The following is a 17,364-nucleotide window of genomic DNA, read 5'->3' on the forward strand; positions in this document are numbered from 1 at the left end:
ATTGACACACTTAGACGTGATTCAGTCCTGGTCCATGCAGTCTAGTTTTCTGGTTTTGACACTGGCTAATACTATGCATTTCAGTGTAGAAAGAAAAGGTTAGTTGACAGGGAGTTGGGGAAAAAACTGGTCTGGTATCTCATTCCCTGTGTGTCAGACTGCAGCTCCCTGTGAAGCTGGAGAACTCGTATGTCTTACCTCTGCTGTAGCTTAGAGGTTTGTTGAGAATTAGACCACAGTGGACTGTGAGCTCCAGAGCAAGCTCAGTAAAGGGGCTTGAGAGGGACAGTGCATTGGGCCTTGTCAGAACAACCTGCCTAAGGTGAAGTTTCTTCTCAGCTCATGCTAACCAGTGGTTTAGTCACATTGTCTGCAGCAGGGAATTTATGCTATTAATTCATATATCATTCCATAATAATGATAATCTCACTGTCCTTATCCACATCTGTTCTTTAAAACTTGTTAATTTGGTCCAAACAGTTTGATAAATTCATACTGGAAGTAACAGCTAAGATGAGTGGCAATCTTTGATACAAGAGGAATTGTCCAGGAAAGACCTGCAAAGAGATCCCCTCTGCTCCCTTCCAGCTCCTCTGATGACTGTTTGTCTTGTCTTACCTTATGTGGCTCTCTCAGCACTGTTTTTTTCAGATTTCTCGTAATTGTATTGGGAAGAGCCTGTGGAAGGGCATCTCTCTGCATGTGTGGCTTAGCCTGTCCAGCCCCTACAGTGAACAAATGTCCCATAACCTGCATGATTCTGTCTCGGACTGCACACACAAAGGAGTCGTGCATTTTTGGTGCAGGTTCTCTGTATAGCTTTTCGGAGTGTTTATGGGTACCTCTCAGTGTCTTTTCCCAGAAGAAGCCACCAGAGAGTGAAGAGCCCAGTGGTGGTTTTGTGGACTTCAGTGGTGGCTGCTTCTTGCTCATGTGCTTTTCCCTTCTGCTCTCTGTTAGGTGCTCCTACGCTTTCCCGGCTTTTAGAAGCTGGTCCTGCACAGTTCACCTCACCTCTTGCTTCCTTCTCCGCTGTTGCCAGCGAACCTCCAGCTAAGCTCCTGCCACCCCCAGTAGAGCCTGTGTCCCAGGCTACCATTGTCATGATGCCCACGCTCTCAGCACCATCCGTTGTGCCACCAGCTGCGACTCCAGAAAGCGTAGCCACAGGTGCGTTCCTGAACTACGCACTCTTAGGTCATACACTGCTGGAAAACAGAAATTCCATGGGATAAGTGTCCAGCAGTCTCTCACCTGGCCTTTTATCACTTCAGACTCAACATCCTTACTGAAAGGACAGTTATGGCTGGGTCCTGGAGTAAATATATGGTTTTAAACAAGATTTGCTGGGTGGGGGTGGGGCTGCTAATGATGCATTGCTGGATTGGGGTTCAAGGGCTGAAATCTCACTTTACTGTAGGAAAGCAGACATGTCACCCATATTTATCTTTTATTTTTCTAAGTCATGCTGTTTTGGGTGGACCTGGGATACTTAAGGCTGGTGCTTGGTCTTATCCACTGCAGTATTTGTTTATGTGGGCTTGATTTCTCCTGTTTGGTCTCTGATTGTCACTCTCATCCTTGCGCAGTGAGCCAGCCAGAAGCCTGTGTTTCCATGGAGGCAGTGTCTGATTCCCATACCGTAACAGTGTCCATGGACAGCAGTGAAATATCCATGATCATTGATTCCATCAAGAAGGAGTGCTTGGGTTCTGGGGCTGGCGGCACTGCAGGGTCTTCCAAAGATCACTGCATGGATGGGAAAGAAGACCTGGATTTGGCTGAGAAGATGGATATTGCAGTGTCCTATACAGGGGAAGAGCTGGACTTCGATACTGTTGGGAATATTATAGCCATCATTGAGGACAAGGTAAACAGGCAAAGCAGAGTGCCAGTGCCTCTTACTCCACATACAGTTAGGTTAATATCAAGGGATTGCTGTTCACCAATTTAGTTGGTTTAAACAAGCAAGAAATAAGTATTCCAAAATGCACATTCCCACCATCGCTGTCCAGAACAGTAGGAAATGACCCTATGACACCGCTTCTGCTAGTCTGCCACGTTTAGCCTGGTGCTTCTCTTCAGTTGCAGAAAGAAATCTCTCACTTCCTCATGTTAGGTTGGGTTTGGGTCACAGATGAGCACTGCTTGCAGCATACTGTCCAGGAGTGCTGTATTTCTGAAACTGAATTTCCACGGGAGACTCCACAGGGAGTGATACGAGTCTGGCTGCAAAAGGGAACTTTGTAGACCCAGTACTCTGGGTTTTCCACAATTGTCTCGTTACCAAGTAACATGAACTTTTTTTCAGTCCCTCTTTCTGACCTTGGCGTACACTGCTGTGTGTTTGTTTTGGCAATAAAGGTAGACGACCACCCTGAAGTCCTGGATGCAGCAGTTGTTGAAGCTGCTCTGTCTTCTTTCTGTGAAGATACTGATGACCCTCAGACCCTGCCTGGCCCATGGGAACACTCAATTCATCAGGAGCACGAGAAACAGGCCCAGATACCCCAAGTGTCTGTGACTGTGAAGCAGGAGAGACTGGAGTGCGAGGAGCCAGAGGCAAAGGGAATTCGAGACCTAATGGGTATTGGCGAGCTGGGTTCAGAAATAAAGACAGAACCTGTAGAGCAGGAGCAGAACCAGCTGGGACCTGAAGAAACCATACCAGCAACTGCAAGAGTGACAGAAACACCAGAGCTTAGAAGTCAAGAGATAGAAGACGATCAAAGAGCGGCTGTAGCAGCAGGAGAGACTTCTGAAATTGAGATAGAATCAGCCAAGGGAGAAGATGCAGTGCACAATACGGTGAAGACAGAGGTATGTGAGCAGAGAGGCTGTCTGGAACTTGTGTGGGTAAAGAAAGGAGCAGTTGTGGCAGGTAGGAGAGAAGTTTAGAGGAAGGATGACTGCTGGGTTGAAGGTGACCCTTCAATGAGTGTGACTGACTGTTTTCTTGGGAGTCGTGCTGCTGATCTGTTCGATCTGCAGAGAAGCTCTCTGCTTTAGGCAGTACCTTTATGTATGCCCCCCGCCCATGTGCAGAATTGCTGTTGGGAAGGTGCTCAGTGAACTTCATTGCCTTGAGTTAGGCTAGGGTGAGTGAGATGTGCCCACACCTTCACTGAAGTAAGCTGACACAAACATCTAGATTTGTGCATTTCTCTTCCCTCCAGACCCCACCTGATGATGATTCATCCCCTCCACAAGTCCCAAATGTGAGTGAAGACTCCTCACAGGCTGATGTTCAGCACAAATTTGAGCTGTCAGGTAACTTAATTCAGCTAGGAAATCTTTTGCATACAACATTATTAGCTGGATAGTTGTCAGTGATCTGGTTCAGGTTTTTTTGGGGAGGAGGGAGAAAAGGTATGTGTAGGAACAGTGGTTATTACTGCAGGACAGTAGGCATTGATGCAGGAGGCTTTGTAGGAAAGACTGCTTTGGAAAGTCAACCTTTCTGCTTTGCTTTCTTTCACAGAGTCAATAAAGGAGGAGGCCCAAGCCCTGTTTAGGAGTCAGATGAAGGTAATTCTGGATTGGGTGTAGTCATCTTGGATTTATCAGTAACATCTCACTGCTGCTGCTTCCTGGCTCCCATTTGCTGAAAAGCAAAGCTTGCTTTCAGCTTTCTGCACTGAGAAGGGCAGTCTGCAGTTGGAGCTAAAGGGGAGATTGCTTCAGGTGCTATAAAGTTGTTTCTGTGTTTGTGGGGGGAGGTAGGGCAGGACAGAGTGACTAGGATGTTGCAAAAGTGCCTATACAGTTGTCAGCAGCTGTAGCAGAACAAATCACTTTGCTTGCTGAACCATGGTTGCTTTGGAGGCTCTGAGTTGCTGCTGCAGCCAGCTGTGCAAACTCATGAATTCTCTGTGTTTCAGGATGGGCAGGGTGAAGAGGATGATGAGGATGGTGCCAGTGAGGCTGCCAGTTTGGAGGAACCCAAAGAAGAGGATCAGGGTGAGGGATATCTATCAGAGATGGATAATGAACCCCCTGTGAGCGAGAGCGATGATGGCTTCAGTGTCCATAACGCACCTTTACAGTCTCACACGCTAGCCGACTCCATCCCCAGCAGCCCAGCCTCCTCACAGTTGTGAGTATCAGTGAAGCTCTCAGGCACTCAGGTGCACATCCCAGGCTATTTTGTGGAGGGAGCGTAGGATTCTCATTTCTGTTTTGCAACTGAGTGGATCCGAAGGGGGAATTTTTTGGTGGTTTGTCTGGTTCTCCTTGCTTACAAATGCAAGTGTGCAGACAGCGCCGTAGTACCAGATCCCATTTTTTTTCTTTCTGTCTTTGTCGTGCATTAGAGTAGGTACGTCAAAGGCGAAATAAACCATGAAGTTTCTGCTCCGAGGCAGTATGCAGACTCCTGAAGGAAGTCCTGTTCTTTTCTTCCCAGCTCAGTGTGCAGTGAGGACCAGGAAGCAATACAGGCCCAGAAGATCTGGAAGAAAGCCATCATGCTAGTTTGGAGAGCAGCAGCTAATCACAGGTGAGCTTGATGTCTTGAGACTAGCAGAAAGAAGTGACTAATCCCAGACAAGTCTCCACTCTCCCATCTCGGAGGCTTATCTGCCTTGGTATCGGGAGATGATGAATCATACTGTTACTGGTAGCAGACAAATAAACACGAGAGCGTGAAACAAATATTTTCCAGCAAGGATGGGACACTAATTGGACTCCTTCTCTTTGCAGGTACGCCAATGTCTTCCTCCAGCCTGTAACTGATGATATAGCACCAGGCTACCACAGTATTGTGCAGAGGTGAGTCTCATCAGTCTTCTGTCATTGGAACTCTGTGTGTCTGCATATTTGTGTAGGGATTTCTGGCAGGAACTATAGTTTTCAGACTGCAAGACTTGAAAAAAATGATGTTTTTCTGGCATGATTCAGTCAGAAACAGGTTTCCCCAAGAAAAAGATCATCTTCAGTAACAGATAGATGTCTTTACACAGCCCTGTCTTTGAATGAAGTACAATGACAGAACATTTTTTATCAGTACAGTGGTATGTGACTGATTTGCTTCTCCCAGTTTCTATCCAAGGATAGGATTTAATCTTTGAAATTCCAAAGACGTATCTTCTTTAATCAGCATTTTTTACTGTCCCAGATAGTGGACTCTTCTGGAAGTTACCAGAATCCCCTGCTAGGCCCCAAAATCTCCTAAATGGTTCAGTGGACGCAACTCTAGCTCCTTAGCGTCTCCTTCAGTGATGCCTGGAAAAGGCAAATACTTGTCCTGAAACATCTGTTGCACCCTTGTAACCATTCATGGTAACTGCTGGGCAGCTTGCGTCTTCTGACCTGAGGCCTTGGTGCTCAAGAACGCAGCCTGTGTGGAGGAGAATCTATTTGGCTAAATTAAAGAGATGGTGTAAGTCGATATGTTACAGACCCAGGGCTGTTCACAAAAGAGAGAGGAAAGATTTAAATAATTCTGTTGGTTTTTTGACTGCATTTATTTCATAGGCCAATGGATTTATCTACCATCAAAAAGAACATTGAGAATGGGCTGATACGAACCACAGCAGAGTTCCAGCGTGATATTATGCTGATGTTTCAGAATGCAGTGATGTACAACAGCTCTGACCACGATGTGTACCACATGGCTGTGGAGATGCAGCGAGATGTCCTGGAGCAGATCCAGGTAAAGTGCTGAGCTGAGGCCAGTGCAGGACAGAGCATCTGCCTTGGTCCATAGGTATGGGAAAGGCTTCTGCATGTAAGACCACAGTTTCACTCAGAGTGTCTTTGAATGAAGCAGTCCCATCTTTCCCTGCATCTCCCTTGTGCTAGCTCTGGTGTTTGCGGCAAACTAGATTGTGGGTAAGTTAAAACCAACGCAGCAAAATGTTTTTTATGTTCAGCCGAGACCAGTTTCAGATCTAATTTCCTTCAGGGAAATGCTTAGGCCAGCAAGAGTCAGGGTGTGGTTCAGGAACAGAAACAAACAACAAGAATGGTGAATGACAGAGGACGCGATTGCTGCTTTTGGTGGCTGTGCTGGTCTATGCTGGTATAAAGTGTAGATGAAACTGTGTCCGGTGAATGTATACCATTTAAAATTTCTTGTGAAGTAGAATGTCCCAACTGGCAGGGCTAACAGAGTTGGAACTGGGGTTTTGTACTTCCTCAGGACTTGTGGCTTTTGAGGTAAATAGGAGAACTTATACTGAGCAGCAGACAAGGAACTGAAACTGCCTCTGACCCAATCATTCCCAGCCTGTGGTTTGTGATAGTCAACTGTCATGCACTAACTGAGCTTGTTTTGCCTGAGAACCTTAACAGAGCGTGGTTTTCTTGCAGCAATTTCTGGCCACGCAACTGATCATGCAAACATCAGAGTCAGGGATCAGTGCAAAGAGCCTGCGTGGGCGAGACTCCACTCGCAAGCAAGATGCATCAGAGAAGGTGAGAATGCTGTGCCCTGTGGAAGGGCATTTGGTATCTTTTGAAGAACCCCAAGATACTGCATGAAGTTCCCATATCAAAGATAGGCAGAAATTTTTTTTAAGATTGCAATGGCTGCAGCATCTTCATGTGAACAAATTTTTGACGTGTCCAGTGATTAGATTTTTAGCCCTGGAGCTGTACATCATCCCAGAGGCAGGTCTCATCAGGTTTTTTTCTGTGATCCAAATAATTCTGTTTTCTGTTTTTAAACTGTTGGGAAATGAACAGAGTATTGGAAAAGGTGTGATATGGCAGGGAGGGGAAGGGGGGTCCTTCACTTCCTAGTCAGATTTTTAGAACCAGGAAATCGCTCCAGTCTGATTTGCTGTGTAAAACACACCAGAGAACCTCTGACTTCCATGCTGGTCTGAACTAATAGCAATATAGGTTTTGGGGGTTTTTTTCTTCTGTAAAGACACATCCAAACTTGATTAAGTGATCTCAGCTGGTGCTTATAGCATTGCGACAGCAAAGACTGCCTGCTTAGTTCTAGTGGCAACTGCACAGTGCAGAAATTGTTTGGTAGATCAGGCCTTGCTGTGGCTGAGGGGAGAATATCCCTTTCCTAGCACTCTGACTCTTGCAGTATCCCTCTTTTGTCTGTTTTTATGTTCTTGCTATATGATACTGATGCCATGTGGGAAGGGGAGTGGGGCACATGTTTCTCTATGCTCATGTGTGGGCTCAGTGCTTCTGTGTGGTGTGTGCATTTCCTTATCTGATAAGTCCTTCTGTTTGGCCTTTTAACAGGACAGTGTCCCAATGGGCTCTCCTGCCTTCCTTCTCTCTCTCTTTGTAAGTATTGAAAGGCTCCAGCAGGTACTGAGGTACTGCTGGCAGTGTGCTCTGCTCCTTTTCTGGGTGATCGCTATCACAGCATCCTTAGCATTGCAGCAGTGTGTTTAACTTAAGCCTGTACAACCATGATCATTAGAGAAGAAACATCTCAGTCCCTTACTGTCAGCGTGGGTGCCTGGGAGGGGCTTTAGTCTTTTCTTCTGGTTCCAAGCACTCTCGTTTTGTCATCTGCCTTTGCTTTTTTCCACAACTTCTCTCCTGCTCTCTTCCCATTTAAGTGGGCAGACAGACCAAGTGGTGCAGTACTGTAGTTCTTACTACTAGTTCTCTCGTGTTTATACAGCCTCCCCTTCCACACATTCAAGACAGTACCAAAGGTCTTGGGAGAGTGAGGAGTCAGCTGTGTACTCCTTTATCATTCATGGTCCAGAAAGGAAATAAGATACTCTGCAGAAATACCTTGCTCTGTGCCTGTGGTGATCTGGAAGTGGTTGGAAAAACAGTCCCTCCGGGAAACCCCAATTCTCTGAGTTGCGGGGAAGAGAGAAGATGGAGAGTTGTTTTTTTTCTCTCATATATCTAAAGACAGAGGAGTACTTCAGGAGAGTCAGCATGTCAGCCAGAGGGAGAGGGCAGCGGATCAAAGGAAGCTCTCAGCTCGCCTTCTGGTCATGGAAAGGAGCTGTGCGGAGAAACTAGGGAGCTAGTGCCAGGGTCAATCAACTGGAGGAGCACTTCCCGTAGGGATCAGCAGCTGATAAGGTAGGTTAGTCAGCAGTTTCCTCTTCCCATCTTAAGAGCCAAGCTAGAATCTGCCACTTAGATGAAAGCCTGTACTGCACAGGCTCCAAAAGCATCTGTCTGGGGAAAAGCCTTGTTGCTGCTCTCTCTGCCCTGGCTGCCAGCAGCATGCAGAGATGCTGCCAATCCCAGCACCTGTGAATTTTAGGTAGGTCTTCAGGCAGGCCTCCCCAGGCCTTCTTAGGACAGCCTCCCTCCCTCCTGTTTAGAAGGCATGAAAAGTTGTTGCCAAATGCAATTCCTTACCTCCCTGAGTGCTGGAGGAAGTGTTTTGTGTTTTGGGTTGCGTAACTCTCTTTTTTGCTTGCCTTGTGACCAGGATGGGGGCACCAGAGGGCGTCGCTGTGCCATCGAGGCAGACATGAAGATGAAGAAATGATGCTGCAGGCACACACAGAATCCCAGCACCTGACATCCAGAGCTGGAGTGTAAGCAAGATGCAGTTAACCGCTGTTGGAGGAGGAATTAACGCTGCAGGTCGCTTTCTGGGACCTGGTCCACCTTCTTCGCTTGCCCCTCTGGAAAGCAGTGTCTCGTCGGAATATGTAACCCAAAGAAACTTCCCTGGAGGGGAAGACTAGCCCCCCCTGCCTGTTTTAGGGCAGTCGTCTTGGGCTTCATCAGTGTTCTGGTGTTAGCTAGCAACTGGTGGCTCGTATGTACTGTAATGTGAAGTGTACAGATTTTTACTAGTGATGTGTAAATGTGTATGTATATTAAAGTCTGGGAACAAATCCAGTGTAAAGTGTGCAGTGTATTGGGCTTCACAGCTCTCTGCAGTGAGGAGCCCTGTTTTTGTCCATTACCTGTCTTGAATATCTGCAAATACACCTCTCTTCCAGGTATCCGTATAGCACCCAACCACAGCAGAGCTTTGACATTAAAGACAATCTGATAATCACAGGAATGTTGCATAGTGCTTGGATGGAGGGGAAGATTTCCCCTTTGAGTATGTGAGAATATGGCACTGCTGCAATGAAACAGATCTGACCATGAGCAGTTAAATACTTCAGTCTTGTTGAGCGTTCCTTAAGAGACCGATGTTTTGAAATGTACTTTACATTCTTTCCCCACAGAGTTGTAAAGCGTTAGAGTGAAAATCTGTGATTCCAGTATCTGTAGGCATGCTAGTACCTGGTTTCACATCTGAGCTTGTCAAGTGTTTCTCTCTACTGGAAATTATAGTTCTTTTCCTCAGCGACGTGGATATTTAACTGAGGTTTAAGTTCTCTGTGACAGTTTTCAAGTCACCTTCTTATTTTCTGCTCCTATGACCTGTGAGATGAAATTTAACATATTTTCTGCTCCCATGACCTTTCAGGGGAGAAAAAAACCCAATAAAGCATCCTTCTGATGCTTACAGCAGCTGAGAGTGGTCTATACTTTGTCCAGCATGTAAAGTGTGCAGCTTTCTGACATGAGTTTCAAGAAACTGAGTGACTCTGATTAAGACCAGAGGGATTGTTACCTTCATTTTCACAAGTTTTGCATTGAAGTTGGTTGTACCTGCTGTGTACACCTACGGCTGAGGTGTATTTTCACCAGGAGTCACTCCAGTCATGCTGGAAATGCAGAATCCTTTGGTTTGCTTACTGATTAATTGTCGTTCACTGCTGAAACTGGTAACAAATTTCTGATTTGAATTGTTAGCTCTTCAGTTTCCAGAGATTACAGGTTGTTAATTTCATAGCACAAAAAGTTACAGGGTTCTTTGGCTTTCTGGTATTTTATGGAATTTAAGTTGGGGACAAACGTTTTAGTAGGACCTGTTGCGATAGGATGTGGAGTAATGGTTTTGAACTAAAAGAGTGTAGATTCAGACTAGATATAAGGAAGAAATTTCTTATGATGAGAGTAACGAACAGTGAAACAGGTTGCCCAGGGAGGTGGTCAATGCTCCATCCCTCGAAACAGGGCTCTGAGCCATCTGATCTGGTTGAAGATGTTCCTGCTCACTGCAGGGAGGTGGACTAGATGACCCCTAAATGTCCCTTCCAACTCAAACCATTGTATGATTCTAAGCTGGAAAGGACCTCTGAGCATTCATCTAGTCCAACCTGCTGCTCAAAGCAGGGCCAGCTTCAAAGGTCTTGTCAAATTTTGAAAATCTCCAAGGATGGAGGTTCCCTTACACCTCTGAACAACTTGTTTCAGTGCTTACCCACCCTCATGGAGTAAACATTTACCTTATATCCAGTTTGAATTTCCTTTGGTGTGTTTTATTATAATCACTGCCTCCTTTCCTTTCGCACTGTTGGCCACTGAGAAGAGTCTGGCTCCATCTCCTCTGTAACACCTCTGCTCCATCTTTGTCCATGTTGAAAGATGGAAGTCGCAGCACATGGGAGAACCTTTATCGTGCCCACTAGTAATGTGCTTTCATTGTGGAAAGCAGTGCTGTTTGTTGCTACCCTTGGTTTCTTCTCTTAACCAGGTATTTTTCCCTCAAAGAGACTTTTCTCTTGTCCCATGACATTTTAATAGATTTTAATGATGTTAAAGACCTCTGAAAATCTAAAATACAATTTTCCCTGCAGACCCCATTGCCTCTTTCCCAATTCATCATCTTATGCTCTAATTCTGTTCTTCTTAATACTTTGTTTTAATCTGTCCAGTAGAGAGCTAAGGCTGCGTCTCCCAACATCCACTCCTTTTACAGACAGATACAACAATCACATCTTTCTGGTTTTCTTGTGCTGTGGCTAATTTAAATGACAGGTTACACAGCATGGGTTTGGTCATGTTATATTTAAGCCGCTTTAGCACTCAAGAGTGAATTCATATGGGTTCTAAGGTTTACTCCATCCCTCAAATTTAAAAAAAAAAATCCTAAAATCTCCCCATTGGCATTTTAATTAGAAACGGTCTCAGACCCATCCCAAGAGAGACTTTCCTGTGATCTCCTCTGTGACAACTGCTGATAATGATGATTAATTTGGTTTTTCCAACTGGCCCTATTTTCTGCTGAGATATTTGGCACTGATCATGCGTCATCCCCACTGATCATCTGGCAGCTCTCTGCTTCTGATGTTTTTTATGAGGATTGTTGTTATTTGCTTTTATGTCTTTAGCAAATTGTTCTTCATTTTTTTCCTTCTTTTTTTTTTGCCTACTTTTTGTGGATTCTAGATTTCGTTTATTAGAGTTCAGGCTTTTATCATTTTTCTTGTTTTGACATGTAAGTTCCATTTAAAGGCCGTCTTTTTTATTTCTTAACAGCTTGTTCCCATATTGGCGAGGGTTTCGCAGTGTCTGATCTCTGCAAAGCGAACTAAAAGTTTCCAATATGATAATGATTCCTTGCCAGTGATCAATGTAGCCAACATAATTAAGAACTGTCAGGCAGTTCTTAATTAAAAGTTGAAGTCTGGATTTTTTGTCCCCTATTTTTTGTACAGAATTGGTATGGAACTAAGCAGTCTGTAATTATTTCACTCATCCCGCTTGTCTTGCGTTAATGGTGCTGTTCCAGTCTCTGGCGTCTTGAGACCTAAGATGTAGTAAAACTGAACATAAGGCTAAAGATCTTTTTAATCAGTGCTTATGCCCAAGTTCCCTGGGCTTCCTGATTTTACAATGCTTATCCCTCTCACTAGAGTACAGAAGGATGATCGCAGGTGATTGGATTACCCTAGGCTAAGGCTTTTCTGTTCAGCTGAGCTGCAGTGGCTGGTTCTGCATGTGCAGCCAGCTCTGCTGATGGGGCAGGAAAGCGCTTTAGGCATGGGGTTACTCTTCAGATTAAATCAGTTTGCCCAACTCCTTTAGCTGGAAGCTGAGAGCAGGTGATGTTATCTCTTACCTCATCAAACTTTATCTGCTTCCACTGAAGTTAACTTTGAGAGAGGTTCAGAAGAACAGCTTTTCGGATCCTAGCTCTGCTTCTAAGTTCATAAAGTAAGCAAACAAGTTTTCTCATCCCAGACCCAGTGGATTCCTTATTTCTCCCAGGTACACACCATAACTTGTATTTGTAGCTGTCCTAGCACTCCTGAGAATGCAAAAGGAAATCAGTGAGAAATGTGGTTGTTCAAAACTCTGGAAAAAATAGGCTGTACATAATTAACTGAAAACTCTAAAGACACTGCTAATTAATGCATAGAATTCTCCATAGGTACAGCATCCAGGTAGCTGAGTTCAGTGGTAAGAGAGATTTTTCTAACAGCCTTTACTGTTGTTACTGTAGCTCTGGAAGCAATTCCCCAGACTTAGAGAAATCATAGTGGGCTTGTGCAGTAGAAGGCACTTAGGCATGGACTGATGAACAGAGAAGAAATGAATGGTTTCTTCCTTCTTTGAAGAATGCAAACTTTTACTTTGTAAAATGTGTAGAACTGTCCCCTGTCTGTGACTGCGTGGTTGTAATTCTTCTGGCTCAGGTACGCAAGACATCACCATCCAGCTAAATCACATCTGTTGCTTTTGAAATAAAGTGGCTGTAGGGTTTGTGATAAGTTATTTCCAGTATAAAAAGTTCTCAAGGGGCAGCAAACAGAATTTCAGTGAGTTGTCCTTGGAGCCACGAGTTGTTCACATGCTCAGGAGCCCCAGCGTGCCTTGGTTTGAGCTTGCTGCTGGATGCCTTCGGCACTTTAAACATGTAGCATACAGCAAAGGCACATGCTCCTATTCAGCTTAGCATCCCCTGAGCACAGTAACCCACTGACCCCTGGGCAGGGGGAGAGCACAGCAAAAACCTGAAATTCAGTTGTTCTGTGTTATAAAGCTACAGCCCTGCCATGTGCTGTGAAGCGTGGGCTCAGCTGTAGGCTGCTCCCCTCGCAGAGCCCTTCCCATGCTTTGTCTCTCTCAGTATGTCAGGAAATGAGCTGAGCTTTGCAGTTCTGGATCAGGGTACAAAGAAATTGCTCTATCTCTCTTTATGTTTGTTTGCAGATGGGCCATGCCTGGGTGTGGTGGGAGTCTGAGCCGGAGTCTCCCAGCGAGTCAGAGAAAAACAGTGACTTCCAGTCTCTCCTCAGCTGCCATTCAAGCTTGGATCTGGACATGGGGAGCTGGAGGAATACTGAAGAAGTGGCCATGGGGGAGCTAGAGGAAAGCAGCCAAGAGGCAGACCATGAGATAGAGTTCAGTGAGGCGCTCTGGAAAGATGATAGTGAAGACTACCAGAAGGCAGAGAGACCACGTGAAGATGACAGTCTTCTCCAGTTCTTCACAGAGGTGGGCTGTTTGGATGACAGGAAAGTGGGAGGCATAGTTCAGGCCCTCCTGAAACATTAGGGTTTTCAGGGTCTCCACCATCCCTACACACAGAAACCGTCTGGGGGAGGAGCAGATGCCCTGAGTTCCCTTGCTCCTTGTCCCAAGCATAGCCCTTCCTTCCATTTAAAGCTGGCACTGCAACCAGGCAGCTGCTTTGCCAAAACACAGCTCACCCTGAAGCACAGAGATGTCAGTGAACTGACACTGTAATAACACAGGGCTTCATCACAAGATTTTGCAAGGATTCCTAAAAATGGAAAGGCGTTCGTGAGTGAAAGTAAAAATAGCATCTGTGCTGCTTATTTCTTCTTCCTTTTGCCTTCACAATTTGAAACAATAAATCTCTGTGTTGCAGATAACCCAGATGATGGAACCTCTCTGCATTAGCAGCACAGAGTCATCACAGACTGAGTGGGATTATTGTGGCTCTGGCAAGCAGGATAATGGGGAAGATGTGAAGTGCCAGGAAGAGATCACAGGGACAGCAGTCCCGGGAGCAGAGGAAAGTCAACTATGTGTCCTGGCAGAAGACGAGAAAGAACACTTACCAGGAACAGAGGTAGGGCAGAGGTAGGCCTAAGAGAGCCTCTGGTCCCAGATGAGAGATAAGAAACAGTGAAGGAAATTGTCTCTAGAAGAGATGGCTTAGTCCTATGTTCCGAGTGGGGAGATGGGGACACAGAGGAGGAGACAGCAGGGAGGGGGATGCAAGAGAAATGTGAGGGGAAGGATGTTTTTTATGGATGGATATGGATCTTTATGAACAGGAAGCTTGTTATAGATCAAACCCTCAGATGTGAGTTGGAGGAATTGCTCCTTGGCAGTGTAGAGGTGACTCATGAGAGCTGGCAGTCTGCTCTCAGGTTTAAGGCAAGCCTGGAATACTTGTCTTGTTCTAATTGCTGTGTTATGCAGCACACGGCTTGGCTGGTTTCAGCCCCATGTGGCTGTGATAGCAATAACCATCTGCCCCTGGAGACTGCCATGTCTTGGAAGCAGGCGCTGTCTAGCCTGGGTTTGTCTCAGTCCTGTGTCCAGAGGGGCTCTGGGCTCCCACCAGCCTGTGAGGTGTTGCTGGGACAGGTAACATAGCAGTGGAAGAGCAGTGCCATTTTTCCACATTCACACGTGCTCCCTCACAAACTTAGGCACTGTAGACAGAAATAACTTCCAGGGTTCTTGTGTTTCACCAGTTCATCTAGGATGGTGTTATTCTCAACAGTTCCCTTGCCATTCTCCCAGTGGTCAAAGTCAAACACAGCACAGTGTCCACTTTCTTCCTGAGGAGTCTGCTTCATGCTTCAGATCTCCTGTTGAGGAATTCTGTGGTGCCCTTGCTCATAATCACTTCTGGACTCCAGAGAGCCTCTCTCCCTACACCTGTCACTCTCTACATTTTCTTGGCAAATCACTACACCAACAGCACGACCCTCCTTCCTGGCTGAGTCTATTCTCTGTCACATTCATGTGGGAGTTTGTGAGGAAACAACTTTGTTGCACTCTAGGGGATCCTGTTATCTGTGCCTTGAGCTTTAACAAGCCTGAGACAGCCTTACCTCAGCTCCCGATTGCCCTTTCTACATCCATGACTCTTCCCAGAAAAGCAGACGGCTACAACACTGGGCATCAGTCAGCTCCATAGTGTCTGTGTTAGCCAGAGAGGGGTATGATCCAAGAGATCAGACCCAACTGTTACTGGAGTACTGGGCAGCACAGTGAAAGCCTGAATAAGGTCAAACATCATCCTCCAGAACATCAGAGAGTGACCTAGTTCCCAGCTGAGACTGGGTGCAGTAAGGGGATGTGCAGCAGGCTGGCTTCTAGATAAAGGATTCAGGTGATAGGGTGCCATTTTAGCAGTATCTCCCTTTTCCTCTCTGCTCTTCAGGACGAGACTGAAGAGACACCTGGAGAACAAGCTTTAGGTGAGCCACATCCACAGGAGATGAGTAATCAGGCCCAGGATCAAGATGACAGTGACAGCACCTCAGCAGCTGCCGTCCTGGACTCTGCAAGCCCTCCCAACATGCAGCTGTAAGTAGTCTGGTCTGCTTTCTTGCAAATGCAGCACAACAGAGTTGTTTCCTTTGCCTCACATAAGAACAAGTGTATGGCACAGGTCACCTCCAGGGAGGTGAGATAGCCAAGGAGAACAGGAGGGAAGGAGGTAACTTGTGCTATCTCTGTGGATCTGCCAGCATTTTTGGGCATTGATTCAGGGCTGAAGCAAGAAGAGTAGACATTAAATAAGATTAAATGGAAAATACATGTTTTCTCAAGGCAGCTAGGCCTTGTGTGAGCTGGGCTTGGTGCTTTATCAGGCAGTGTCCAGTCCAGCTCCTAAGAGATGCATTCCCAGCCTCCTTTAGGCAGGTGCAGGCATGTCAGTCACAGGGAGGCAGTGCCACATGTGTGATCACCTGGGCTGTCTTTTGAACAAAAACCATAGTCCAGCTTGATCCTGCCCTTTAGAGCTGCTCAGCTCAGATCTTTTTTCTGCCTCTTGCCTGGCACCTTCCTGCACTCTGGATGTGCAGTTGTGCATTCAGATGCAGAATGCTTCCACCCTCTCACCCTGAGAGGTTTTGCGTAGCTACAGCAAAGGATCTCTGCGCTTCATCCACCTGGGTGTGGCAGGTCCTAGCAGAATTGCCACCTCCTACTTTGTCTCGAGTGCAATGATCTGGCAATGTATTCCCTCCACAGAGCGCAGCTGAGCTGGGATAACCGCCTGCAACAGTTGCTCTTCAAAAGAACTCTATTGTCCATCTGGAGGATGATAGCCAGTCACAGGTACGGGGGGGCAAAGGGTTGGATCGATGTGGCTCCTGTACATTCTGCCCTGACTTCCAGCTCCTGTGCCACCAGGCCTTGTCCTCCCCTCAGCAACACCCACCACAAGATGGCTTGTCTCTCCATGGCTTGGCTTCTGGCTGTCCTCACAGCAAGAACAACTGTGTGCTGCAAAGCTGGAGGGAACACTGCATATTTATTTCCTCTGCTTAATGTGGCAGAGCCCAAGTGTTGCTTCCTACACAGCTGGCACAGCCAGCTTCAGCGAGGGGCTTGGCTTTCTCCCATGCTGAGTTGTGCCAGCCACTGAATACTGACTGTGGTTCATCAGCTGTGGCTCTCATGGCAAGCAGGAAGAGGCAAGCACTGGTCCATGTGGTGGTGGTGTCTTTGGTGGGGAGGCAGACAGAGGTTGTTCTTTGTGCTTGTCCCTGTAGATGCAGCAGCCCGTTCCTGAAGGCAGTGTCAGAGAAACAAGCCCCTGGATACAGGGATGTGGTGAAGAGGTGAGTTTGTGGAGGAAGCACTCCCTAGCTGATTTCTCTCTGTTTTTCTGTTTTCTCTGGTTTCCAAAGGGCCAGTGGGAAGGTTTCTGTCCTCCTTTTCCACAGAGTTTGGCTGTCACCAGCATCTCCCACTGATTTCTTTTATTAAAACTCCCTCCTGGGTGATTAGAAACTGGAAGCTTGCGCTGACGCTGGTGCTGATAGGAATTGTGCCTGCCCTTTGCTGGCATTGCACGGCTTGCTGTTGCCAGGCACAGTCCCTGCAGCCATGTGCCCCGGGGGATTCAGCTTCTGCAGCTCAGCAGTCTCTTCTCTCCATGCTGGAAGCATGTGCCTCTGTTGGTACCCTCTTCTCAGCCACTGCTTGCTCCCCAGATGTTTTACTCTCTGTTGAAAAGTGGGTCATAAGAATATCTCTCAGAGAGATTAAGGGCATTTTTCAGAGCTGAATCATTTTCTATTCTGGTCACAGTTGTCGTCTCTGCAGCCATTCATTTTCTCATTCTGTCAAAATAAGGGAAGTAATATTTATTCTCCATCATGTTCCCCTTCTCAGCACTGCTATTTTTGCTTGTGACACCATTTGATTTTAAGGAGTTTTAATAGATAACCTATTTTAGTACCTTTTCTTTCTCCACTAAGACCTGGACTGACTTCACGAAGACTAATTACTGGAACCACTCTGCTTGCCTTCTCTCGGCTCAACTTCAATTTTATTTTAGAGGTGACTGCTAATGACCTGCCAAGTTGATTGGATAGCAAGTGCTGCACTGGCTAAACTTAC

The 17,364-nt window shown here is 46.3% G+C and overlaps 1 protein-coding gene across 1 annotated transcript in view; it reads left to right on the forward strand.

The window, feature by feature from the left end:
* Window positions 1-8,786, forward strand: part of BRD8 (bromodomain containing 8) — a 15,571-nt gene extending 6,785 nt beyond the window's left edge. The window contains exons 9-20 of the mRNA XM_010187087.1: window positions 961-1,170; window positions 1,590-1,870; window positions 2,365-2,820; window positions 3,177-3,270; window positions 3,482-3,528; window positions 3,882-4,096; window positions 4,406-4,498; window positions 4,702-4,770; window positions 5,476-5,653; window positions 6,313-6,417; window positions 7,210-7,254; window positions 8,378-8,786. Coding sequence (XP_010185389.1) covers window positions 961-1,170; window positions 1,590-1,870; window positions 2,365-2,820; window positions 3,177-3,270; window positions 3,482-3,528; window positions 3,882-4,096; window positions 4,406-4,498; window positions 4,702-4,770; window positions 5,476-5,653; window positions 6,313-6,417; window positions 7,210-7,254; window positions 8,378-8,437 — 1,853 coding nt within the window. The 3' untranslated portion in view covers window positions 8,438-8,786. The remainder of the gene's footprint in view (window positions 1-960; window positions 1,171-1,589; window positions 1,871-2,364; window positions 2,821-3,176; window positions 3,271-3,481; window positions 3,529-3,881; window positions 4,097-4,405; window positions 4,499-4,701; window positions 4,771-5,475; window positions 5,654-6,312; window positions 6,418-7,209; window positions 7,255-8,377) is intronic.
* Window positions 8,787-17,364: the final 8,578 nt, after the last annotated feature.

Source organism: Mesitornis unicolor, unplaced genomic scaffold (genome assembly GCF_000695765.1).
Source record: "Mesitornis unicolor isolate BGI_N332 unplaced genomic scaffold, ASM69576v1 scaffold39706, whole genome shotgun sequence".
Classification (NCBI taxonomy): domain Eukaryota; kingdom Metazoa; phylum Chordata; class Aves; order Mesitornithiformes; family Mesitornithidae; genus Mesitornis; species Mesitornis unicolor.